Source organism: Geotrypetes seraphini, chromosome 2, assembly GCF_902459505.1.
Source record: "Geotrypetes seraphini chromosome 2, aGeoSer1.1, whole genome shotgun sequence".
Classification (NCBI taxonomy): domain Eukaryota; kingdom Metazoa; phylum Chordata; class Amphibia; order Gymnophiona; family Dermophiidae; genus Geotrypetes; species Geotrypetes seraphini.
The window spans coordinates 426715523-426741589 of NC_047085.1; the positions used below are offsets into that span (position 1 = coordinate 426715523).

The 26067-nt window shown below is 42.1% G+C and overlaps 1 protein-coding gene across 3 annotated transcripts in view; it reads left to right on the plus strand.

Moving 5' to 3' along the window:
• ITGA8 (integrin subunit alpha 8) overlaps positions 1 to 25796 on the plus strand; it is a 473328-nt gene extending 447532 nt beyond the window's left edge. For all 3 annotated transcript variants that reach the window (XM_033931203.1, XM_033931201.1, XM_033931202.1), the window contains 2 exons: positions 19020 to 19142; positions 23141 to 25796. In XM_033931203.1, coding sequence (XP_033787094.1) covers positions 19020 to 19142; positions 23141 to 23227 — 210 coding nt within the window. In that variant the 3' untranslated portion in view covers positions 23228 to 25796. The remainder of the gene's footprint in view (positions 1 to 19019; positions 19143 to 23140) is intronic.
• The last annotated feature ends 271 nt before the right edge of the window (positions 25797 to 26067 follow it).

The following is a 26067-nucleotide window of genomic DNA, read 5'->3' on the forward strand; positions in this document are numbered from 1 at the left end:
GTCTAACATCTGTCTTTCCCCTTCCCCCCTTCTATGGTCTGAGATCTTGATCCTCTCCTTCCCACATTCTGGCATCTCTCTCTCCTCCTTCCTTTCTCTCCTCCCCACTTTGTGGTCTTTCTTTTCCCCTCCTTTAGACTGGAATCCCTCCCTCCTCCTTCCTTTCCCTGGTCTGACATCTCTCTTTTCCCCCACTTCCCCATCCAGTGGTCTGACATCTCTCTCCTTCCACCCCTTCCATGGTCTAGCATCTCTATCTGCCCCCTCCCTTTCTTCCGCTGGAGGTCTGGTATATTCCCTCCCCATCTCTGTGGTCCAGCATCTATCTTACCTCCCCATGCTATTCCCCTCCACTCCACTGTGAGATTGAGTGGATGCTCACCGTTCTTCCTAGGGGTGCTGCTGTAACTCATTGGGCCACTAGCAGTGTGAGTGAAGTAAACAAGCTGCCTTTGGCGACCCGGAAGCTTTCTCCCAGGAAGTGGTAGTAGAGGAAAAGCTTCTGGGTCGAAAGAAATGTTTACTTTACTCATTATACCAGCAGCCTGAAGAGTTAGAGCAGCGCTGCTTGTAATGAGAATGGTGAACAAGCACTGGCTCTCGCCCAGGAGATGGGGAGGGGGGAGAGGGGACTCTAGATAGGTACACGAGCAGCCTAGAAGATCTCCACAGGCCTTGCAATGAAGATCACTGCTGTAGGGTCACTAGATATCCAGTTTCCCCGTACAAAATTAGTAAAATAAAAAAGCTGCCTAAACTCCCGACAGAGTCCTTAAAAAGAGGACATTTCCAGGGACACCCAGACATCTGGTAACCCTATGTGTTATGTGCAGGGGGTTTCAGAAGAGGAGGAGGGGTGATAGGGGAATCTGGTGATGTCAGAGAGGTATCCAGAGGGTAGAGGGAGGGGGTTACATCCCCTTCTGTCTGGCACTTGTATGTACTTCAGAGCTGATATCTGGGGGATATGATTGTCTCAAATATTGGTATCATGGCAAACTGTCAACTGCTCTTTTTGTGATGCAAATGTTTGATCATGAGGGACTTTGACCTACACATAGTGGCAGGTGTGACTCTGGCTTCCTTGATGGGTAGATTGGATAGGATCTGGCATCTCTCTCCCCTCCTTCCTTTCCCTATTCCCCCTTTGTGAGTGGGGATGAGGGATGTGAGCCTTCCAAACCCCATCCTAATTCTACCATACCCATATATAACTCATAGGTGTCACCTATAGGCATAAGGGCCATTGGTGAGGTGTATAGTTGGGTACATTAGGTTTTGGGTGGGTTTTGGAGGGCTTACCATACAATATAAGGGAGCTATGGTAAGATGTATACCTGGGACTTTTTATGTAAGGTGTACTGCAGTGCCCCCTAGGGAGCCCCACTGCTCTACTGGGAAGTCTGTGTGGCCAGTCTACTAAAAATGCTAGCCCCTCCTACATCCCAATGGCTTGTTCTGTGTGTTTTTGTTTTGGGTGGTTTTTGTTTTTTTAATGGTTCAAAAAGATAAATACACAGAGCACAAACACATCTATTTTCAAAAAATTCCAAGATGGACATTTTGCAGTTTTGAAAATGGGCATGCTTGGTAATGGATTTTTGTGCATATTCCACAAAATGTCTGACCTCAGGTTTAGATGACAAACAAAAATACCCCTTCATATATTTCATGTGAAATCCCAAATAGTTTTCTAAAGATGTTCGGTGCAATCTGCTCTTGACAGAGTTGACTGCACTTGAGTGGTGATAATAGTTTAGGTTCCTAATGGCTACCTAAGAATTCCATTTGTACCATTTTTAAAATATAAATTATGCATGTAATGACTAAAAGAGAGGGGTACTAAAACCATCAAAGCAATCTGCAAGAAGATTTCTGTTAGTCAAAAATGACCTATGAAGCAGGGAGCCTTTACATCTTGTTTTATACATCAGAAAGCCTTGCCATTAAACTTCACAATGTACTGTATAAGTATCTATCATATGCTGAATGTCTGAGCAGTTTTGAGAATGTGTTCCACAATCAGTGGCATCTATTGCTATTTGTGTGCAGTTGTATGCAAATCACTGATCCTCTGCCTATTTAAGTTCATGGAAGCAGTGACAAAATTCAGTATTCTCCTATGCATCTCCTTAAAAAGGATGTCCTATGCATTCTATGTGAAGCCATTTTATTCCAGTTTGATTTGAAAATGTTGATGTCAAACATAAAAAATAACGGCAGGTATACAGACCATATGGCCTATACCAGCTTACCTAAACCAACAATCTTTTCCATTAGAGATCCTGTGTTTCTCCCATGCTTTCGTGAATTCAGATACAGGTCTTATCATCTCTGCTGGGAGGCTGTTCCATGTATCCACCACTAGTGGCAAAGACAAAACTATTTTTTCTTTGGTGATGGAGGTGGTGGTTGTATTTGTGTGCCGGGGGAGGGGTTCTGAACTATATTAGTTATAATTTTATTGACAAATAATTATATTGTAGGGTCATGAAATGGTTAACTGTTGTTTGAAATATTGCTCTGGCCTACATAGCTGAAAACAGTGTACAATCTATTGACCTCATCTGCCTGAAATGTATGTCCCTGCCTTACCACATTGTAAGCAGAATAGATAAGTGTTTGAGCCATGATGTACCCTACCTTCCTGTACATGTAACATTTAGAATTTGTAAGACTTAGATAAGCAGAGAAATGAGCTAGTTCCCTATAGGACTATAAGTTGTAACCCTGAACCAATTGTAAGTGCTGTAGGACCAATAATGGGGCTTTGGTACGGCTGGGCCAATCCGGCCCCATTCTTCTGCGAGCTGCCTGCCGGACAGACGGGTTTGGCACCCGTCTGTCCGGCCAACGTAAAAAAGGTATGGGGAAGGGGGGTGGGGGTGGGGTCAGCCGGGGGGTCGCGGGTCGGCTAGGGGGGGCAAGTCGAGGGCAGGAGGGCCTGGGATCCCTCCTGCCCATAATGTAGTGGGGGTGGGGGTGGGGGTAGGGGGTCGCCTGGGCCAGGAGGGCTTGGGCTCTCTCCTGGCCTGATCAAGTCGGGGGGGGGTCGCATCTGCCGCTGGGCAAGAGGGCTTGGGCTCCCTCTTGCCCCGATCGAGTCGGGGTCGCAGTTGCCGCAGGGCAAGAGGGCTTGGACTCCCTCTTGCCCCGATCGAGTCAGGGGGTCACGGCTGCCGCAGGGCAAGAGGGCTTGAGCTCCCTCTTGCCCCGATCTAGTCGGGGGGGTCGCAATTGCCGCAGGGCAAGAGGGCTTGGGCTCCCTCTTGCCCCGATCGAGTCAGGGGGGTCGCGGCTGCTGCGGAGCAAGAGGGCTTGGGCTCCCTCTTGCCCCGATCGAGTCGGGGGGGTCACGGCTGCCGCAGGGCGAGGGCTTGGGCTCCCTCTTGCCCCTATCGTGTCGGGGGGAGGGTCGCGGCTGCCGCGGGGCAAGAGGGCTTGGTCTCCCTCTTGCCCCGATCGAGTCAGGGGGGTCGCGGCTGCTGCGGAGCAAGAGGGCTTGGGCTCCCTCTTGCCCCGATCGAGTCGGGGGGGTCACGGCTGCCGCAGGGCGAGGGCTTGGACTCCCTCTTGCCCCTATCGTGTCGGGGGGGGTCGCGGCTGCCGCGGGTCAAGAGGGCTTGGTCTCCCTCTTGCCCCGATCGTGTCGGGGGGGGGGGGGGGGTTGGTGGTTTGACATGGCAGGAGGGCTTGGGCACCCTCCTTCCTGGATCATTGTGGGGGGGGGGATTCTGTAACCGGTGTTGTTTTTGACAGACACCGGTTACAGAATCCAGCTTTTAGGTGAAGGACTGGCTCCTCCTTCGCCTAAAAGCCCTTCTGTTGGACATTTGGGGCTTCGACGTTTTTTTGTTTCATTATGGCTAAAAAGTGTAGACGTGGTGTGGGTGTACATTTAGACGTAGTGGAGATTGGGCGTTTAGGCAGAGGAAGGCCATAATCAAAACATGGACGTTTGTTTTGGTTATGGACACTTTCCCTGCTTCTGGGTTGAACGTTTAGGGACTTAGGCCAAAAGGGGACTTAGACGCTTTTTTTGATTATGCCCCTCTATATTTCTAAAGTAGACTATAACAGCTGTCATATGTACACTTGACAATTATAATTCCATTTCAAACACATACCGATGCTTTTACCATGGTCACTCTTTGCCAGGACCCCTTAAATTGACCTCACTCACATGGTTTTACTATGCCCAGCATCTTCCATTTCTACCCTAATGCTCTAGTGTCATCCTTCTCCCCTCACTCCCAAAATGTGTTACATCTCCTCTCCCTCTTCCCTCTCCCCTTCCCCATTAGCCATAAATGGTCCAGTACCTTTCCTCTAACCTTTCCCATTCCATCCCAACAGTATTCCTCATCTTCACTTCATCCTCAATAATCCAGCACTTCCCATCTCTTCTCATACCCCAACAGTCCAGTGTGTTTCAACTCCCTTTATCTCCTCCATAGCTCAGTCTATTCTCATTTCTTCCTTTAACAGTCCAGTGTCTACCCTCATCTCTTTTTTTCCCTACAGTACAGTGCCTCCCCTTCCCATCTCCATCAAGTCCAGTATCTCTCCTCTCCTCTTCCCTAACAGTGCAGCATTTCCCCTTCTTTCCATCCCACCTACATCCTCATCAATAAAGCATCTCTTCTCTGTTCTCACCCCCTAACAACAAAGGATCTCCCCTACCCCCCCCAATCCCAGTGGTGAAGTATCTCCCTTCTCCAGTGTGGCAAGTAAAGAAGCAGCACAAAGCCCCTCTTGATTTGCTCCCAGTTTGCAGCAGTATGCAGCACTTACAATTTTGCTTCTGGTGCATGGAGCATCTTCCATCAATAAATATTCTGCAAAATTTTCATAACAATGTACTGTATATATTAAGACATTTTTTTTCTTCATAGGATTTCTTTAAATGCATTTATATCTAAACACAACCATATTGAGACATCAGTTTTATCTCTGAACCTGTTCTTTTAATATATTTCATTTGCTTAATTATGTAGATTCCCATGATTTCTGTGCTTTTCAGTTTGTTTATTGTGTTTTAGGTATATATTTATTATTATTATTGTGTTTTTATGGTTGATTGATATTTTATTTGATTTATTAATGGATTGGGTTTTTTTTTTTAATTTAAATCTTTATTCATTTTAAAACCAACAAAAAGTGCAACATATTATCCAACAATTTGCAAAATAAAGCAGCACTTAATTCTATCAATTGATATAATAAGTACATATCCCATTACTCTTGGTTTATTAATATGTTAAAAAAAATTCTAAAAATCCTCTTTCCATTGTTCCTTTGTTTTCCACTATTTTATCTTTCCTAGTTCCACCTTTGTGGTGGTAGTGCCCTTCCTTTTTATTTGAACCAAAAAAGATAATGTACATGATACACATAAAGGCTGATTCACACAAATGTTTATCACAAATACAATTTTTTTAATCATTTATGTTAAAATTACATCTCAAGTATGATGCACTGAAATAGTGATATGTAAAGTAGGCAATATTTAATAATTCTATGCTAAAAGGAGCAGGGGCCTTTTATCATGTGCACACTCTACATATGACAATCACCTGTCCTTAATGCAAAGTTCAATGGCCATTTAAGTATAGGAAACCTCTAACCTTTCCCCATAACACTCTTCTTCACACTGAAGTCCTTTTGGGAGGTTCTTTCCCATTTCTGATTCCTTAAAACATCTATGATATCACTAAAGAAAAATGTTTTGGGAGGAGAGAGTACAGGGGAGGCAGCCCAAGAATTAAGGGAGGCCAGCCAATGTGAAATTTCATCACACCACAGTCCTTCCCTTCCTCCATTGTTAAATTAGTTTCAGCCCCCCTCCTCCCCCCCCCCACACACACACCCCCCAGTATAACACACTTACGTGCACTGAAATCAAGAAGCTGTCATTGCTGATCTTAATGATAAATTGAGACAGTTGAACAACTGGTTGTTAGATTATGATCTCATTTTGAATATGGAAAAATCATCAGCAATGTGGGTCTCTCAAAAATATATTGAGTTGAGAGTAATTCCAGTGTTCCAGGGTACAAAACTACAAATACTTCAGTACATAACAGTTTTAGGTGATTCTGATTTGAGTTTAGCAATTCAGATCAGTCATGTTGTAAGATCTTGTTTTTATCAACTGCGAATGCTAAAACTTTTGAAGCCTATTTTGACAACGGAAAACTTGACTGAATTAGTACATACATTTATTACATGTCATTTAGATTACTGTACTATACTTTTTTTTAGTATAAGCTGAGGCCAATGTGCATCATTTATAACTTATTAAAATATATGGTGGCCAGATTTCTCACTGGCTCAAAGAAAATGGATCATATCACTCCTGTGCTGTGCAATATGCACTGGTTGCCAGTTTCTATATATTTTGAATTGTTGTTTGATGTTCAAGGCATGGCATTTAAAATCACCATTATACTTATTGAATAAGTTGTTCAGATATTCACCTCTGTGTGTTTTACACTCTTCTCAAAAGAATCAGTTTCAGTTACCAGGCCTTGGACAGGTATATCAACGCAAAAAAGGGTATTTTCATATGTTGGACCAGAGCTCTGGAACTCATTGTTTGATTCTTTTTGTAATGGTTTATCCTATTCTGCTTTTAGGAATCTACTTAAAACAATTTTATTTCAAAAATATTATGGACTGACCAATTAATTATTAAACAATGATGAATAACTGGTTCAATAATTTATGTGTGTATTTGGAGGTGCCTGGTGAATATAGAGTCTTGAAATTTGTCTTCTCTCTGCCCCTCAGGTCCCATATGGTAAGGAGAATGGTCTCTCCATGCAAACACACTGTAGGTCTTGAATCTATCCATTAAAGATGGGTGCTCAAGGGTTCTGCAACAGTAGAAAAGGGCAAAAATACAATCAGCCCATCTACTGTAGTCTGCCCAGTTATTATTGTTAGAAACAGTAGAGGAGCTAGTGGCCTGCAGACTGCATTCAGTGGTCGAAATGAACAGAACACATGTCAAGGGGGTACAAAATATATATTCAGCACAGAAGATCTCACATAATAAAAATCCCAATGTGGACTACATTTTGTTAGGCAAAGGGCTATGTCAGAGACAACTGTTGATGCAACAATATCAACTCTTAAATAACATATATATATATATATATATAATTCATAAGTAGAATTAATCCAAATAAGGTCTTCCATAAAATAGATGTAAAAGATATATACAAACCAAGCTCATAAAAATCTCTGAAGTATTCAAGTTACGAGTAGATAAATAAAAAAAAATATAAACAAAAAAGTCACTCAATCCTCCATTGCCCCAGGTATGTTAGATTGTGAGCCCACTGGGGGACATATAGGGAAAATGCTTGAGTACCTGATTGTAAACCGCTTAGATAACCTTGATAGGCAGTATAGAAACACATAATAAAAATAAAAAATACAGATAATAAAGCAACTTAAAAAGCACATACAAAAATTGTTTTAAAAGCTGACAGATAGCAACTCACCCAGCAGTACTTAGAAATCACAGATGACAGCATCCACTTAAAACAAGCAGAATCTGACAAGTTTGCTATGAGTCATGCTTTTATGCACTGATCCCCAATTTCTATAAATGACACCTCAAGTTGTGCAAATACATCAGTGCATGTGTCCGATGCATATGCACAACTTATAATTGGCAATAACACCTCATAATTAATGTTAATTGAGACACTAGTCAATATAAATTGGTGGAAGTGGGTAAATAAACCTGAGGCTTTTTCTTCCATAGGAATAATACTCTCAACCTAATAAGTGGAGCAATTATATTTATTGTTGTTAATTGAGACATATTCAGCTCAGAAAGCTCGATTCTGCTTCAGTGCATGAATTTGAAAAGGGGCCATGGCTAGGGGCAGATCAGGGGGGGTTGGGGTGTTCCTAAAAGTTAGGCCCATTGTTATAGAATATACCCAATGTGTGCATATGTCAGGCGCAGGCATTTAGGCCTGGTTATAACTGGCCTAATTGCCTGCATCTCACTTATGGATTGCATGATTCTATAAATGATACGCATACTTTGTAGAATCACCTTAAGCGCTGGTCTAGTCAGCACCGATTTTATAATATATAGTATAGTATAGTAGTATAGTATTTTATAGTATATAGCATCTGGCCCTTCTTCTCTTAAGGTCAAGGTTTACCAAGTAGAAATTAAAAAATGAACATCAAAATGTGAAAAAAAAACAAGTAATAATGTTATAAATCCTTACCCCTCCCCCCATTTACTAAGCCGCTCAGCCAAGTGCTGTATGGCGAATGCTACAATGCCCAATTCCTATGGGAGTCAGAGTATTTACTGCACCAGCCTGAATTGGAGAAAAATCTTTAAACTCAATTCACAAATTAAATTTAGTAAAAGAACCCCTTAGTTACTAAGAAAGTATATCACATGTAGTATTTATCATTTTTAATTGTATGCAAATAGATCTCATACATATTCATTGGAGAATTTCTGAAATCCGACTGGGTTGCAGCACTCGAAGACTGAGGTTGCTTACCCCTAGGTTATACTGATTCGATATTTATTTGTATGTTTTATTTTAGCTAACTCAAATGTTTCAGAGATATTTTTGTTTGGTTTCCTGTGAGTATGTTACCTATATTTTATATTTATTATATGGAAGACCTTATATGGATTGGCTTTACTTGTGATATATTTTTATGTATATGTTATTTATGTGTTGCTATTGTTGCATCATCAGTTACCCCTGTTGTAGCTCTTTGCCTAAGTGAAACATGCTCCACTCTGGGCTTTTTATTGTGGGGTCCTTTTACTAAGGCACACTAGCCGTTTTAGTGTGCGCTAAACGCTAACGTGTCCATTATATTCTATGATAGTAATAGTATGTTACCTCCTAATTCTGCCTGTTGCCAATATTGTAAATTCTATATATGCAAGGCAACTTGTTGAAATGTATTGAAATATGTCCAATCCTTCAATGGTTATCAATATTTTATCAATTTTTTTGATAAGACATCAGTATTTGCCAACTACCAGCCTATGAGTTCACGGCTGAGGTATTGTCTGGCACGTTCAACCTCATCAGACTTATTTTTATTTTTTAAAGAAATTTTTGTTCAAGTGCTCCTTAAGTGCTACTAAAGTGCTGATAAATGCTTTTAAAATGTTACAGAAGTTGTACTTAGCTTTTTTACTTTTAATTTTCTGTACTTGTTAATTTCTGTTACAACGTCTGCTCCGACAGTGCCGTCTTCGCACTACAGAAAGCAAGTCGGGATGCAGCGGACCAACACTGAAGGGGGGACCTCTTCTTGATAAAGCCTTTTGGCGAAACATGTTGGAGCAGACAGGTCCCCACCCGACGTTGTAACAGAAATTAACAAGTACAGAAAATTAAAAGTATAAAAGCTAAGTACAACTTCTGTAACATTTTAAAAGTATTTATCAGCACTTTAGTAGCACTTAAGGAGCACTTGAACAAAAATTTCTTTAAAATATAAAAATAAGTCTGATGAGGATGAACTTGACAGACAGTACCTCAGCCGTGAACTCATAGGCTGGTAGTTGGCAAATACTGAAGACTTATCAAAAAAATTGATAAAATATTGATAACCATTGAAGGTTTTGACATATTTCAATACATTTCAACAAGTTGCCTTGCATATATAGAATTTTCATTATATTCTATAGACACGTTAGCGTTTAGCGTGCGCTAATATTTAGCTCACGCTAAAACGGCTAGCACGCCTTAGTAAAAGAGGGGAGAGGGGTGAGATCTGTGCTGAATAAATATTTTGAACCCTCTTGACAAGCGTTCTGCTTCTTTTGACTCCAGTTGTTATTGTTGATACTTCTAAGAATATTTCTCAGCTGCATCACCTGACCACTTTTAAGATATTTATTTTCATTCAGGTAAGTTGTTATTTTCTTTGTGGTACTCTACTATTTTGGATAGATGAGAATACAAAATCCCCTGCATTAGTTCACATGTAGCACCTTTCCATCTCCATGTGTAATTATAAGGCTTTGCAATAACCTAAATAGCTTCTAAGACTACTGTGACTTTTTACTGTCTGAACATCTAATCTACTAGGCTCCCTGTGTAGCTGCCAGACAGGCCTAAAAATGTAAATGCCTGTGTTTTCCTCAGTTATTCTAGTTATTACTGTATTACAGCCTGCTGGACAATCCTAGCTGTGGTTGCTTCCATTTCCACTGAGGCTTCCATTATTTCAGAGTACCCACTTTGCTATTTAAATCACTCTTGTCTCATTAAAACAATGATGTGCTGTTACCGTGTTTTGGTACACTGGGAAGCAAGCCCTGCAGATAAGGAAGAGATTTTCATTTATAAAGGAAGAATAAGAATATTCTTTTTCCCATCGGCTTCTGCCAAATGACTCATGATGACCTTAGAAGTACTTTCATGGCTTTCCTTTAGAAACAAAGCACTGAGGTCATAATAGGGAGATGGTGGAAAGTTGCAAAGTAGCTCAAAGCAAAAATGTTGTCCCACAATGAAGAGTTATGCTCTTGGGGAAACAAGATATTTTTAGTTAAATGAGAGAAATTTATACAAATCTGGCATGCCAAATTATGATCATTTCAAAAATATATGTTTTTAGAGTATGATGCTATACTGTCCTAATTTTGACTATTAACATGTTAATATTCCTTACATTCGCAATGAAAATTGTTTTTATTTATTTTTTATTTTATTTTAGTATTTATATACCACTTACAGTCTAAGGGACTCATAATCAATAAAAGACAAAAAACGTGTTCAAAAGTGGCCTAAATCAGTACTTGAACAATCAGAAAGACAGATCGTCCAAGTACCAATAAAGCTGGTTTTAGACGTATTTAAAACCAGCTTAGGCCTGTAACCTTCCTCTGAATGCCTAGATCAAAAAGAGGCGTTTTTAGATGAGGGGAAAGGGTGGGAGGGGGTCGACCTAGACTTAGTCGTACTGCAAGTATAACCAAAAGTTTAATGAGATTGCCCAGTTGGAACTTATACGTTGTGACTTGGACCAAGTCAAAACAGGTATAAGTTCTGAATAAGGGCCGCTGAGCTGATTGCAGCTACCGCAATCAGCTCAGCAGCCCCGGCAACCTGCCCACCCCCCACCGCAATGATCACAGCAGTAGAGATGACTAATCTGTCCTGCAGTGATCACGATCTCCTCCCCCCAACAAACCCGAATGTCGGCAAGGCGAACTTCTGACCCCCCCACCCCCGACAATACCAACAATACCGGCAGGAGGATTCCCAAGCCCTCCTACCAGAAGGCAAATCCACACCCACCCCGTGACAATACCGGCAGGAGGGATCCCAAGCCCTCCTGCTGGAAGACGAATCCCCGCCCCCCCCCCCCCCCCGACAAAAATGGCAGGTTGGATCACAAGCCCTCCTGCCAGAAGGCGAACCCCCGAACCCCCCCCCCCCCCCAACGACAATACCGGCAGAAGGGATCCCAAGCCCTCCTGCCGGAAGGCAAACCCACCCCCACCCCGGACAATACTGGCAAGAGAGAGCCCAAGCCCTCCTGCTGAAGGCGCCCCCCCTGGCGAACCCCCCAAATGCCTCCCCCCCCACTAACCCAACCCCTCAACTACCCTGGAATCCCCACACACACTAAACTTTTAGTTGGCCGGATGGATGGGTTCCTGGTCTGGCTGGCTGGCAGGCCCGCCATCCTCAGAATGGCAGGCCTGCCCCTTCCCGGTGCATTGTGGGATGCACCAGGAAGGGGCCTAGAGCCTGATTGGCCCAGGTGCCTAAGACCCACCCATAGGCCTTACGCACATCCCATGTGCCTAAGGCCCCTCCCATAAGGAGGACCCATGCCCATAAGCCCCTGTAATCACTGCATTGATACTGAAACATGTACACTGCCCTATACACCCCCAAAACCCTTTTTTACTGGCATATAAGTGGCTCCTGCAGCCATAAGGGCTATTGAGGTGGTAGATAAGTGGGTCTAAGGGATTATGGAGGTGGTTTGGGGGGGCTCACCATGACCTATAAGGGAGCTGTAGTGAAATGATGACATGGCGTCCTTTTTGTGAAGTTCACAGCAGTGCCCTGTAAGGTACCCCACTATTTAGTTGCCATGTCTGGGTGTGCAGTCCATCACTTTGCAGACCCCTCCCACGTCCAACAGGGCTTGTTCTAGGCGTTTTGGACTTGGATGGAAAGTTGGACGAAAATGTGGTATAAAGATAGACAATTTAGCGGCTTGGACGATCAGATCGGCAGGACGTATAATTAGACGATTTTCGAAAGTAAGAAAAAGTTGGACGTATCTTTCGAAAATGTGTTTAGGCTCTTTTAACTTTGGACGACTTGCGAGATGGACGTAAATGAACTTAGATGTCCCTTTCGATTAAGCCCCTCCGTGGCTCTTATTTACAAAGCATTTTAGCACAGACTGTCATGGTAAATGCCCCTGAAGTCCATAGGGATTTAAAGGGTTTCAGAAGTTTTACAGCACGGCACTTGCTAGCGCTGCTTTGTAAAAGGGGGGCCTATATTTGAGACAGTAAAATGCAATGTGGGAAGCAACTATGGCAGTGAAGTGTTAATCACTCAGGGTTTGGCTATAAAACTGAAGGACAAATTTTTATCTTTATTCCAAATGTGATGCATCACCAAACTGTGGCAAAGCAAAATCTCGGCAATTTACAAATAAATGTATAAAATCAATTAAGAAAAGAACATCATATAAGAGAGTGCAGATTCCTTACAAATGAAGTTTGGGGTCTGGCATTGGAGATGGAAAGAAAGGAGCAAATTTAAAACAAGTTTCTTTCATAAGGCACCAGAGAACATGCTGAGTTCTATAATGAGGGCTCAGAGTAACATCAGTTCTCAAAATAGCAACCCATGCGGTTGCTGAAAATCCCACAGGTAAGTGGTTAACTAGGGCCGTCTCCTAAAATGGTGCAGAAATTCTGGAAGAAAAAACAATCTCCCTCATTAAGTTACTTTACCCTTACTATTAGGCGCCAAGGGACGGATTCTAGAAACGGCGCCATTATTAGATGGTGCCAGTCATGTGTTAATCATGGAGTGGTGCTGTTTGTAGAATCGCACCCACTGTCAAACATGGGCATCAGAAAGTGTTTGGGGAGTGTATAGCACAGTGGTTAGAGCATTCTGAGGTAGCTTCAAATCCCTCGCTGCTCCTCATGACGCTGAGCAAGTCACTTAATCCCCTCATTGCCCCAGATACACTAGATATAGTTTGAGCCACCGGGACAGATAGGGAAATATGATAAAAGTACCTGAATGTAAACCCACCGAGGCAGGGCCGCCATCAGGGCAGTACTACCAGTCCTGCATTCAGGGGCCCGGAGCTGACAGGGGGCCCGGGCCAGTAGTGTACCTAGGGGGGGCGGTGCGCCCCGGGTGCACACCCCAAGGGGGTGCACAGGAGAGAGAGCTGAACGGGGACGATGGGGGACCCGCGGGGTTAAATATAACTCGAGCCGCGAGGCTCGTCTTCTACTCCGACTGCCCTGCCGCTCACACAGCCGATCGGAAGTCTTCCCCGACGTCAGCGCTGATGTCGGGGAAGACTTCTGGTTGGCTATGTGTGCGCGGCGGGACAGGCAGGAAATAGAAGACAAGCCTACGCGGCTCGAGCTACATTTTGCTGAGAAAGTTGCTAAGATAGGCTGGGAGGCAAACGGGGAACACAAAATGGGGAGGGAGTGCGTTTTGGACACAAGGCATGAACTTGGGAGAGAGGAAGGGAGGGAAAGAGATGCTGAGGTGGGGGAGGGAATGGGTTTTTGGACACAGAAGGCATGGACTTGGGAGAGAGGAAGGGAGGGAAAGAGATGCTGAGGTGGGAGAGGGAATGCATTTTTGGACACAGAAGGCATGGACTTGGGAGAGAGGAAGGGAGGGAAAGAGATGGTTGTATACACGGGAAATAGAAGAAAGGAGAATTTTTGGTCATAGGGAGAGAGTGAGGTACAGACAGTGGCATACCAAGGTGAGAGTGGGGCGGTCTGCCCCGGGTTTACGCCCCAAGGGGGTGCACAGCTGGCCACCCTCCAGTGTTCTCCCTAGGCTGGCAAACTGCGTCTCTTTAGCCACTTGAGTGCCACCACCGCCATTGGGAACAGGCTGGTGCCAAGTTCTCCCTGCTTTTCCCTGTGGGGCCGACCAACTCTCGCCACCCGCGTCAATTCTGACATCGGAGAGGACATTCTGGGCCAGCCAATTGCTGCCTGGCTGGCCCAGAATGTCCTCTCCAACATTAGAATTGACGTCGAGTGGCGAGAGTTGGTCGGCCCCGCGGGGAAGAGAAGCAGGGCGAACTCGGCGCCGGCCTGTTCCCGATAGTGGCAGTGGCAGCCTATTCCCCAGTGGCGGTGGCAGCATTTTCCCAATGGTGGTGGCATAGGGGAGAGCAAGGAGAAAGAAAGAAAGGGGGGGACAGGAAGCCAGAAAAAAAAAAAAAAAAGGGGGCTGGGTAAAACAAAGAAAAATTGGGCACGAAGAGAGAGAGAAAGACAGACATACAGAATGAAAGGGGGTATGGAGAGAGAGAAAAAGAAAGAAGGGGGCAGGGTGAAACAAAGAAAAAGTTTGGGGAGGGAATGAGGTCTGGAGGAGAGAAAGCATACAGGAGGCTGAAAGAAGGGAAGAAATATTGGATGCACAGTCAGAAGAATAAAGTGCAACCAGAGACTGATGAAATTACCAAAGGTAGGAAAATGATTTTATTTTCAATTTAGTGATCAGAATATGTCCGTTTTGAGAATTTATATATGCTGTCTATATTTTGCACTATGGCCCCCTTTAACTAAACCGCAATAGCGTTTTTTAGCGCAGGGAGCCTATGAGCTTCAAGAGCAGCATGGGGCATTCAGCGCAGGTCCCTGCGCTAAAAACCGCTATCGCGGTTTAGTAAAAAGGGAGGGGGAATATTTGTCTATTTTTGTATAGTTGTTACTGAGGTGACATTGCATAAAGTCATCTGCCTTGACCTCTTTGAAAACCCGCGGAATATAAATGATAATTAACATTTTCTCTGCGTACAGCGTGCTTTGTGTTTTTAAAATTTTATTGTTGGTAGATCATTTTGACTTGGCCACAAAGGTAAGGGGGAGGGAGGGGAGCTGCTGAAAGAGTCTACCTTGACGTGGTTGCAGGCTTACAAATCTTTTGGTCAAAGAGTGCGGCGACAGAGAAAAGTATGTGTGTATTCGGCCCATGGAAGAAGGGGGGGTCAGGGGGGGGAGAAGGGGTGCGTGGGGGGCCTAATAAGATTGCTCAGTAAGGGGCCCAGAAATTTCTGATGGCGGCCTGCACCGAGGATATAAGTGGTATATATATGTAAGAAAAAAAAATTGGCCAGGATTTTGAAGGTTTACGTTTCCGATGCTTATGTTTGACATGAATCACATCTACAGAGACACCTGAGGGTGTCTAAAGTCGTTTATGCCATTAAACACGCCTTCTTCGACCTTAGGTGCCACGATCATGGTGCCACCTTTGAAGGCATCAGCAGTCACCTACATTTTCTTTGATAATTACTTTTTAAATGTTTTTAAACGATGCAATTAATTACCACGCTGATTAAAAACAATTAAACCAATTAAGTCAGGCGGCGATAAAGCACCTCCCTCCACCTAACTAACGACACACTATAGAGAATTTGGGCCCAAGGGTCCTATTCAATATGTCACATAAAACATCAGCCCCCAATTAGTGTGGGGCTAAGTGCAATTCTATAAAATGGTATCGAATCATAATTAGCGCCGCCTGTGCACTTCTATGTATTTTCAAGTTTCAAGTTTTATTTAAAATTTCTTATACCGCTCAATCAGGCTTCTGAGCGGTGTACAATTCAAAATTTATCAACATACAAAAACGGTATTATAGGTTAAAACATTATATTAAAGTTAAAAATGGAGATGGGAAAATACAAGCTTGCCCCACTGTGATGCCTACATCTTGTGCCATGCTATTGATTTGACCCCCTGTGCTTTGCTTGTTTAACTGTACAAAGAACTTGCCTTAAGTTTAGCCACCCGTCTATTTATCCTAACTAACTCTATACTACTTATCTTGTCCCCATCTATATACCTGCACTTGGCCCCTCAGGTACATGGTAAGCTGTATAATCTATGTTCTAATTAATACTTATTAGGTGTTTCATTGGTATCTTGTTGAACATAATACAATGTCATCTATGCTGCCTATTATGGTACTGTTTGTATTACAGGAACACCACAAATTTTCTGGCATCTGATGGTCCAACACACCCTTTAGTCCTGCGGCAAGCAGTATCTGCAACCTGATGCTCATGCTGGCCTTGGATCTCCCCCTGACATGACTTCCTGGGCCCATGACCAGGAAATGACATTAGGAGGACAGCCAAAGCCAGCGCGAGCAGCAGGTTGCAGATGGTGCTCACCGCCAGCAAAGGTTTAAAGAGGTATGGGGGGAGGAGGATGGGGAGGTAGAAAGGTTTCGGGGTTAGAGTGTGTTTTAAAGGTGACCACCATGTTTTTTGTATACATTTTCATGTTAGTCCTACTGTTAGGTTTCAATTCGTTTTTTCCAAGTTTATCATTTATTGTATTTATGCTTATATTTGGTCATTTTGGTTTTGTTATGCTGATTTATGTTAAACTGTACTTTTTGTAGACTGCCTTGAGTGAATATCTTCATAAAGGCAGTTAATGAATAAATAAAATATAAATCTAAAACTCTATATGAAGGCAATTTGAAGGGACCACCATAAGAGAAAACTAGTATGAATTTTATGAAGACCTCATGCACCTCTACAAGTGTAGTTCTTTTTCCTGTTATAATAATAATTAGATAATATAGAGATTGTATATCACTCAGAAGGCACCTGATGAGCAGTATAGTAAATGATAGACTTGGAAACTACTTGTGTTAAGTCTGTGTACCAGATTTTGAAGATCATTTGCTGATTACTAGGCTAAAATGTATGACATACCACAGAAAATATAGGGACCCTTTTAGCAAACCTTAGAATGCACTAATGGACATTAGTGCACGCTATATGCTGTGCATCCTATTTTATACCTATTGTCTATGTGACACTTAAAACACACTAATATTCATTAGCACACATTAACCTAGTAAAAGGGCCCATAGTGATTTAAATAAGGAAAATAAATCCTCTATGGCAAAGGTTCAAAAAAAAAAAGTCTAGTTTTCATGATAACCAAATATATGCAAATTATTTTACAAAGGTGCACTAGCATTTTTAGCGCATGCACCAGAATAGCGTGTTCTACCCAAAAAACTACCGCCTGCTCAAGAGGAGGCGGTAGCGGCTAGCGCACGCAGCATTTTAGCACGCGCTAAAACCGCTAGCGTGCCTTTGTAAAAGAAGCCCTAACTTTATTGTTAAATTACTTTAATAATATCCATTGTGGATAGCCTTAAAACCAGACCTGGGCTGATAGCCCTTGTTCTGTGGCACTCCAAAATATTATATTTTATGTAGGGAATCTGCCATCCCCTCTCTCCCAAACACGTGGAGAGGCATAATCGAAAGGGACGTCCAAGTCCATTTTTGTCTAAGTCGCAAGTCGTCTAAACAAAATTTTTTTTGTTTCGAAATTCGTCTAACTATACGTCCTGCTGATCTGATCGTCCAAGTCACTAAATCGTCCATCTTTATACCACATTTTTGTCCAACTTTCTGTCCAAGTCCAAAATGCCTAGAACAAGCCCTTTTGGACGTGGGAGGGATCTGCAAAGTGATGGACTGAACACCCAGACATGGCACCTAAACTGTGGGGTACCTTACAGGGCACTGCTGTGAACTTCACAAAAAGGGTGTCATGTCTTCTCCTCACTACAGCTCCCTTATAGGTCATGGTGAGCCCCTCAAACCACCTCCAGAATCCCCTAGACCCACTTATCTACCACCCTAATAGCCCTTATGGCTGCAGGAGCCACTTATATGCCAGTAAAAAAGGGTTTTGGGGGTATATAGGGGAGTGCACATGTTTAAGTATCAATGCAGTGATTACCGGGGCTTATGGGCATAGGTTCTTCTCTCTATAGGTCCCTAACCCACCCCCAAGACGGCTTAAGCCGCCTCTATGCTGGACGACAAGGCTTTCCTATGCCAGGCTGCCAGATAATGGTCTGGAGGCTGAATTTTATAGGTGTGATTAATATTTTTATGGGGGTGGGGGTTTGGTGATCACTGGGGTCTGTATTATATGTTTGCAGTGCTTATCTGGTGAGTTTAGGTGGGTTTTTGTAACTTAGACCATGTTTTACATGGTCTAAGTCACAACGTCCAAGTTCCGTTGATCCTGGGCTGTATAACCTTCGGTTATACATGCTGTACGACTAAATATAAGCCTGCCCACGTCCCGCCCAACTCCTGCCCTCGACACTCCTCCTGAAGCTTTGGTCATTCAGCAGCACTATGAAGGCCTAGGTCGTTTAGAAATACATCCAAAACCCGTTTTTATTATCGGCACTTGGACATATTTGGACAATGTTCATCCAAGTGCCGACTTAGGCCGGTTTTTGGACATTTTTCTCTTACGATTATGAGCCCCATACTGTTTCACTATGGTGTATTTGCTAAGGTTCCTTTGTCTAAATGCATCTTGCTTCCTCAAAGAGATTGTAGCGGAGAAAAATAGCTCAGCAGGAGACCTACCAGGAGCATGTGGGACCAGCCACTTCATCGTATTTTAGAACATCAAATTGAATGGATACTAAGGGGCCCATTTACCAAGGTGCGCTAATGGATTTAATGCACACTAATTGTAAGCACAAGCTAAAAAAAAAAAAACCTTTGTACTATTTTGGAGGATGCTACAATTCAGGCCCTAGGGCTTTGGTACTTTTTCTCAAGTTTAGCATGACAGAAAAAGTTGAAGTCATCTTGCTCACAGACCAAAATGTTTTGATTTCTGACTTACAGTGGTTATATTTGCTTTCTTATGTTTTATTTCTGATTTTTTTTTTCCCCTCCTGCAGATTAGAACATCGGTTATTTGGGCTACTCCAAGTATGTCATTTGCCATTCCTTTATGGGTCATCATACTGGCTGTACTCCTTGGATTGTTAGTTCTGGCTATTTTAACATTAGCAATGTGGAAGGTATGTTTTTGTTTTATTTCTTTTTTTTTTTTTTTTTTTTTTGCTTTTTTCCACTCTTGAAGTGATAAGGGCCACACACAGGCACAGGAAAGCTTCTGCAATAATAAGGAAAGAAATCATGTGAAGACTATTATTTTGCTTCCCAGTTTCAAGAAGAAATAAAAATATTTTGTCAGTAGTTTATCCTGTTTGCTTCTTTTCAAAGTAGTTTTAATAACAAATGAAAAAGGATCATGAAGCTTGACTCATTTTAAGGAGCTGTGATCCTCAACTTCTGGAGGTCAGTATTCAGCCATACGTAGAGTAAGTCTAGACATTTCAGATTGTGTGCATGTTAAGTGCCACTGAATATCTATGTTTTACTTTGGATATCTAACGGATGTACATGTAGTTATCAACGTGAGCTACCATTAAGATGTGTTATTTTACAACTAATGTGTCCCGTTTTAGCACAGGTCCCATATGATTGCAATGAGACCTAATGGGTTAACATTAAAATAACATGTCTTAACAGGTAGCCCACACTGATAAGCCCCCTCCCCCTAAATAAAACATTTTAGGTTATACCTGTTAGCTATGTAGCCCATTTAGACATAGAAAGGAATTTTAAGAAAGAATGTCCAGCTCAGATTATGGAAGTCCAATTCTGTATGTCAAATATAGACATCCATTTTCTATGTATTTTACTACAAGGTCTGCTGACATACAGCCTGTTCTAAAATACAGGAGAAATGGATGTCCAAGTGCTTGCTACGCCCAGCATGAATATCCGTTTTACAAATTGAAATGTCCAACTATGAATAAGTCAGAATAAGAGACATGGATGTCTGTGTAGCAGCAGAAGAACAACCTTTTTACCAAACAAGGGACCCAACACGGTCCGTGTTTCGGACAACCTTCATCAGGGGTCCATGGTAGAAAAGGGAAAAGAACATATGTCACAAAAAAATGTTGAAAACTACAGTAGAAACAAACGGATGATTTGTCACGCCGAGAGTCACTAAATCTTGTAAGATCTGGCTAGATCTGGCTAGATCTTACAAGATTTAGTAACTCTCGGCGTGACAAATCATCCGTTTGTTTCTACTGTATTTTTCAACATTTTTTTGTGACATATGTTCTTTTCCCTTTTCTACCGTGGACCCCTGATGAAGGTTGTCCGAAACACGGACTGTTTTGGGTCCCTTGTTTGGTAAAAAGGTTTTTAAAATATTTTGGTTGTCACATTAAAGTTTGCCTACATCGTTGTACATTTCTGCAGTTTTGGTTTGTTTGTTCCTGGTTGGTTTTTTCACTGCAGACAAGGTTGGACTCCCTTTTTCCTCTTGGTTCTTCTGCAGCAGAAGAACATCCATAATTATAAAATGACTACATAGTTATCCATTTGAAAGAGTAGCCTAATGGTTGGAGAAGCTGATGGAGAGCTAGGGCAAAGAACCTGAGGTTTCTGGTTCACATCCCGTTGCAGTGATTTGTAATTTTTGTTTCTACCTGCAGTGACTTACCTTGCTCCATTCAGTGGAGAACTGCTGAGTATCTTTCTGTTACCTGGATGTGCCAAGGACCAGGTCTAAATATGGACATTCCTCTTTTTGATTATGGATGTACCTTCCCCTTCTGCAATCGGAGCTGGATGTCCATCTTTACGCCCTTCCCTAGTCCTGCCCAAAACATACTCAGACCATGACCCTTTGCCATATGGACATAGAGCAGTTTTAGATGTCCATATCCTGGCTTTATAAAATCAGGATTTGGATGCCAATACAATATGGACATCTAAATGCTGGTTTTCAGATAACAAGAACAAGGCTAGAACTTCTAACATAAGCACCATAATTTATATACTTAGGGGGTAATGTTATAACACAACATGTATATTTAAGCATATATTCTGTAAAGAAATTTAGGCACTTACTTTCCTTTACAGAATATTAATGTAACCCTATAGGGTTAAATTATTATTTTAAAAATGTACCTGGTTGGTATCAGCTCCGAGTTTAGAACAGGGTGGCAGGAGGTCCATGTTGTAGGAGGCAGATTGGGGCTGGGGCAGAAAGGTGGAGCAATAAGTTGCATTGTCATGGCTGAAGAATGCCGCAAAGGCCATAGGAGGAAGAGATTGCTGGGTTTAGGGAGGGTCCAGGGCTGCAGTTGTACATATGCACCGCTTTACATGCATGTGCAGGAAGCACTAGGAGTCAGAAAAGGCTGGCTATGTTGGGGAAAGCTCTGGAGGCTTCCCCGAAGATTTTTGGGAACCAAGCTGGATTGGTCCACGAATGCTATGCGCACTGATTGGTCCCTGAGAATATGCAACAAGAAATAGACCCACTGCCCTATAGTTAGTATTATTTAACTGGCTTGTAATTGTTAGGAGCTAGCCCAGTCACCAGCTATGTCACGTAACTTAGCTGTTTAGCGCCAATATTCATTAATTGATCAGCTAAGTTTAGTGGCCAGATAGGCCTGCATAAATAGCAGCTCTATTTTTGACCACTAAAGTTAACTGGTCAGCCAATGAATAGGGGCTTAACCAGCTATTTCTAGCAAACCAAAGCCCCCCAGAAATTCAATATGACCTGGCATTGAATTTCCAGGCTGCCTCCTATAGTCTGAATATCAGTCCCCTGCTCTATAGAATCTGTTAAATACTTCCTTGAGACTCATTTTGGCCACAGGATGCTGAGCTCAATGGACCTTTGATCAGAAGCAGCATACACATCTTAAGGACTCTTTTACTAAAATTCAGAAAAAAAATTTGCAGTTAGTACAGCTTAACTAGATTTTATCGTGCAGTAGCTACAAAGTTTATGTAGTAACCAGTGGGAGCGGAGCAAGCATTCTCATAGGCAGGTCTCACTTTAAAGTGCCAATTAGCATGCAATACCTGGGTGCAATTTAGGACGTGGTAAATGGTATCATGTTGACTGTGCATTAGCCAGTTAGAGCAGTCGTTCCCAACCCTGTCCTGGAAGACTAGCCAGTTGGGTTTTTGGAATAGCCCTAATGAATATGCATGAGAGAGATTGAATATAATGGAGGTGACAGGCATGCAAATCTGCTCCATGCATATTCATTAGGGTTATCCTCAAAACCTGACTGGCTGGTGGTCCTCCAGGACAGGGTTGGGAACCACTGAGTTAGAGCACAGTAAGTGCATTGCATTACCTGGCTAACACTTCCGTGCCCATTCTCTGCCCTTACCATGCCACATGACATGAAAAGCACTTAGGGGGTAGTTCTATAAATTGGTGCCTGAGTGCCTCAGTGTCTTGCACTTAGAACCTATTCTATAATGGCATCTTGGCACCATGATTTCCATTTATAGAATATTATGTCAGTGCAGCCACATTTAGGCATGCCATCTTAGGCCATGGCAGGTGTTAAGTTGACGTGCCTAGGTGTGGCAAGTGATGTTCATAATTTATAGTAATCTATACACTAGGCTTGTAACTGGGAGACACGCCTATGGCCTGCCCATGCTCTGCCTATTTGTATGTCCCCATTGCAGTTAGGTGCTATGGCCTTATAGAATAGAACCTAGAGCACTTATACATAGGCATCTAACTGTTGATTAATGGCACCTGTGACACACATAAGTGGCAGCTACCTCTAAACACCAGCTTATTGTGTTGCCCATGAATGCACATGTCCTGGTTTAGTAACTGCCAAACTACTGCAAACCCCTTAATGCGGTTGATGCTAGCAGTTATCATGTGGTAAACTGCATTGTAATATACTTTAGTAAGAAGACCCCTTAATGTTCTTATCTTTATCATTGACAAGTAAAATGATGTAGTTTGAGACATATCACTGAGCATTGCTTTGGGCCTTTTAAAAGTTTGATAGACTAAAGGAGGTGTCATATAAACATATACTTACATGTAGTTAAAATCTCTTTATGCTTGATAGTATTTAAGGAATGTATACTATATTAATAGAATTGCATTACATAAATCATGGGCCTGTGACTTAATATATGTTTATATTGTTTTTAGTGTGGATTCTTTGATCGAGCTAGGCCTCCTCAGGATGATATGGCGGACAAGGAACATCTGACAAATGATAAAGCGGCAGAAGCTTGAAGGAGGGTACCAGAATAGCCCTGATATAGCCCTAGCCAATGGCAAAAATAAATAACTAGAAATGAAATGAAGGATTTTCTTCTGTAAACAAGCTTCTTTAGACTTTTTTCAAGTGCCACAATTCTGTGATCTGAATATGACAACATTTCAAAGATTGATTTCTTGGCAGGAAGCAATTTTATTGCAGCCTTAAAATACCTGTTTAAGGTATTTCAGAAAGGGAGCTTTACTTGAGGCCTTCCAGCTGTCATGTGCCTTCAGATGTGATCATAATAAATCCTGGCTTAGCCAAGGTGAAGTGCCCAGTCTGCTAAAAATATGAAGAAGATGGAACAGAGCAAAACCTTCAGTACTGCCGTACAATGCAAAGTATGTTAATGCCTCCCAATGTGGCTCAGGGAGATGAGCAATATACTGCTGGTACTGTGAAAGTACACTTGAGCAAACAATAAGATAGGCAAATTTTCAGCATGCTCCTTTTAAAACAAATTCAAACTTATTTATTTCCCCACAACTTCAAGGTGGGTGTTTGAGCAAGGTAATGGTCTGGAATTCTGGTTTATGTTTCTTGTACACAGCAGAAATAATTATTTTTTATCCTACTTGTAAGATCTGTAGTGTGTTACGTAATCCCTTACATTGTGTTCACTCTCACTGTAGAGTTTTTCATGCAGCAATAGAGTTTTGATTTCAGCTAGCACTGTCTTTTTCCTATAGGCACAGCAGTAGCACCGTCTTCATTATGGTGCTTAGCTTGTGGCATCCTGATTCAATGTGCTATAGAGTTCCTTACACTGAAGAGTTTCTTTGTCATGAATTATAAGCACAAAAACTATCACACTTGCTACCTTAAGCACAACACTACCTAAATAGTAAGGCATAGATGGTCTTTTATATATAATATCCGACTTGGGTTAATTGTAATACATGGAATTGAGAAGGTGTTCTATAGTATATTTGCAGAAGTAGTAAACTGTAATCTGTGTAAGTTGTGATAATTTACTGGACTAATGAAAAGATGTGGTTGTACAAAACTTTCAAGACTTAGGGCTCCTTTTATTAAGGTGCGCTAACGTTTTTAGCGCACGCAGGATATTACCGCGCGCTACACGGCTAGAACTAATGCCAGCTCAATGCTGGCGTTAGCGTCTATCGCACACGGCAATGTAGCGCGCGCTATTCTGCGTGTTAATGCCCTAACGCAGCTTCGTAAAAGGAGCCCTTAGGTTTCTCCTGCAAAAATGACTGTAAGGATAAAAGAAGTGCACATTTCTAGCTAGAGAATTCATTCCTTAGTTGCGACATTCTTCTTTCAGTCTTGGGGCTCTGTTTATCAAGCCGCGCTAACGGTTTAACCTGCGTAATAGCGCTCGTCAAACTGCCGTCCATGCTAGCCGCTAACGCCTGCCTTGAGCAGGCGGTAGCTTTTTGGCCAGCGCGGGGGTTAGCGCATGATTAAAAGTCGCGCACACTAACCCCGCTAGCGCAGCTTGATAAAAGGAGCCCTTGGAGTCATATTTGAAAAAAAAAGGGACCCAGATGATCTTGAAATAAAGCTTCTGGAGAATAACATCTTTTTATTGGTCCAATTGGATTCTATTTTCCATGAGGACTAATATGGCTACTCAAATTCTGCACTATGAAAAGAAGAGGCAAAACATCCAAACTTGAAATAAAAACAGAAAGCTTTTTCTTCTGGTAAATGTAGCAGATATTCATTATAGTTTTCATATATTGAATAAATTAGACATTAGCTTGCTTAGCTCACTGCTTATTAACTATAACATATAAACTCCTTATTTGAACTGGTTTCACAAATATATTTGAGATCAAATAATTTTACAAATGAGCATTGCTTCAGCTACATTTCTGTAAATATTGAACTGACAGTTACAGATGACTGTTTTGTCACATTATCTAAAGAGATATATTTCCACATCAAAACCAGACATTACTTTTCTTCATGCAATATATGTTACATCTGACAATCTGAGGTATGTTTACACTGGTAGTCTTTTTATTACATAGTATAATGGTACAGTAATAAATAGGAAAATGTAAGCTTTATGAACGAATGTGCAAACAAAAAACTTTTGGGGGTCAATCATATTCTAACATTTGGGAAAAAGTGCTCAATCCCATATGTAAATTATAGGTTAGAAAACAAATAATGCAATAACAATCAAATTAGAGGGACAGATTGTTTTGACTTACTTAAAATTTCTACTATTTTTTGTCAGCTTCCCTGTGATAAAAAAGCAGGGAAAGGGTGATCATTTGGCCCACTGATTCTTGACTTCTTTGGTACAGCATTGTGCAAGAAACCTCTTTCAATCAACATAAAGGGCATGGAAAGGGTTTGCTTTCTTTAAAAAGACAATAGAGTGTTCTAACATAGTATACAATTCCAGAGCTGATCCAAATATAGAATGCGCTGCTTCTCAATTCTCTTTTGACTAGCAAGACAGTATTATGCCAGTATAGAAAAGGAAGGCATCATGAATTCCAGTTTAAAATCAGTGTTTGAATAAAGTACAGTATAGAAACATAGAAACATAGAAATAGACGGCAGATAAGGGCCACGGCCCATCCAGTCTGCCCACCCCAATGACCCTCCCCTACCTCTCTCTGTGAATAGATCCCACGTGTCTATCCCATTTGGCCTTAAAATCAGGCACGCTGCTAGCCTCAATAACCTGAAGTGGAAGACTATTCCAGCGATCAACCACCCTTTCAGTGAAAAAGAATTTCCTGGTGTCTCCGTGCAGTTTCCCGCCCCTGATTTTCCACGGATGCCCCCTTGTTGCCGCAGGACCCTTGAAAAAGAAGATATCTTCTTC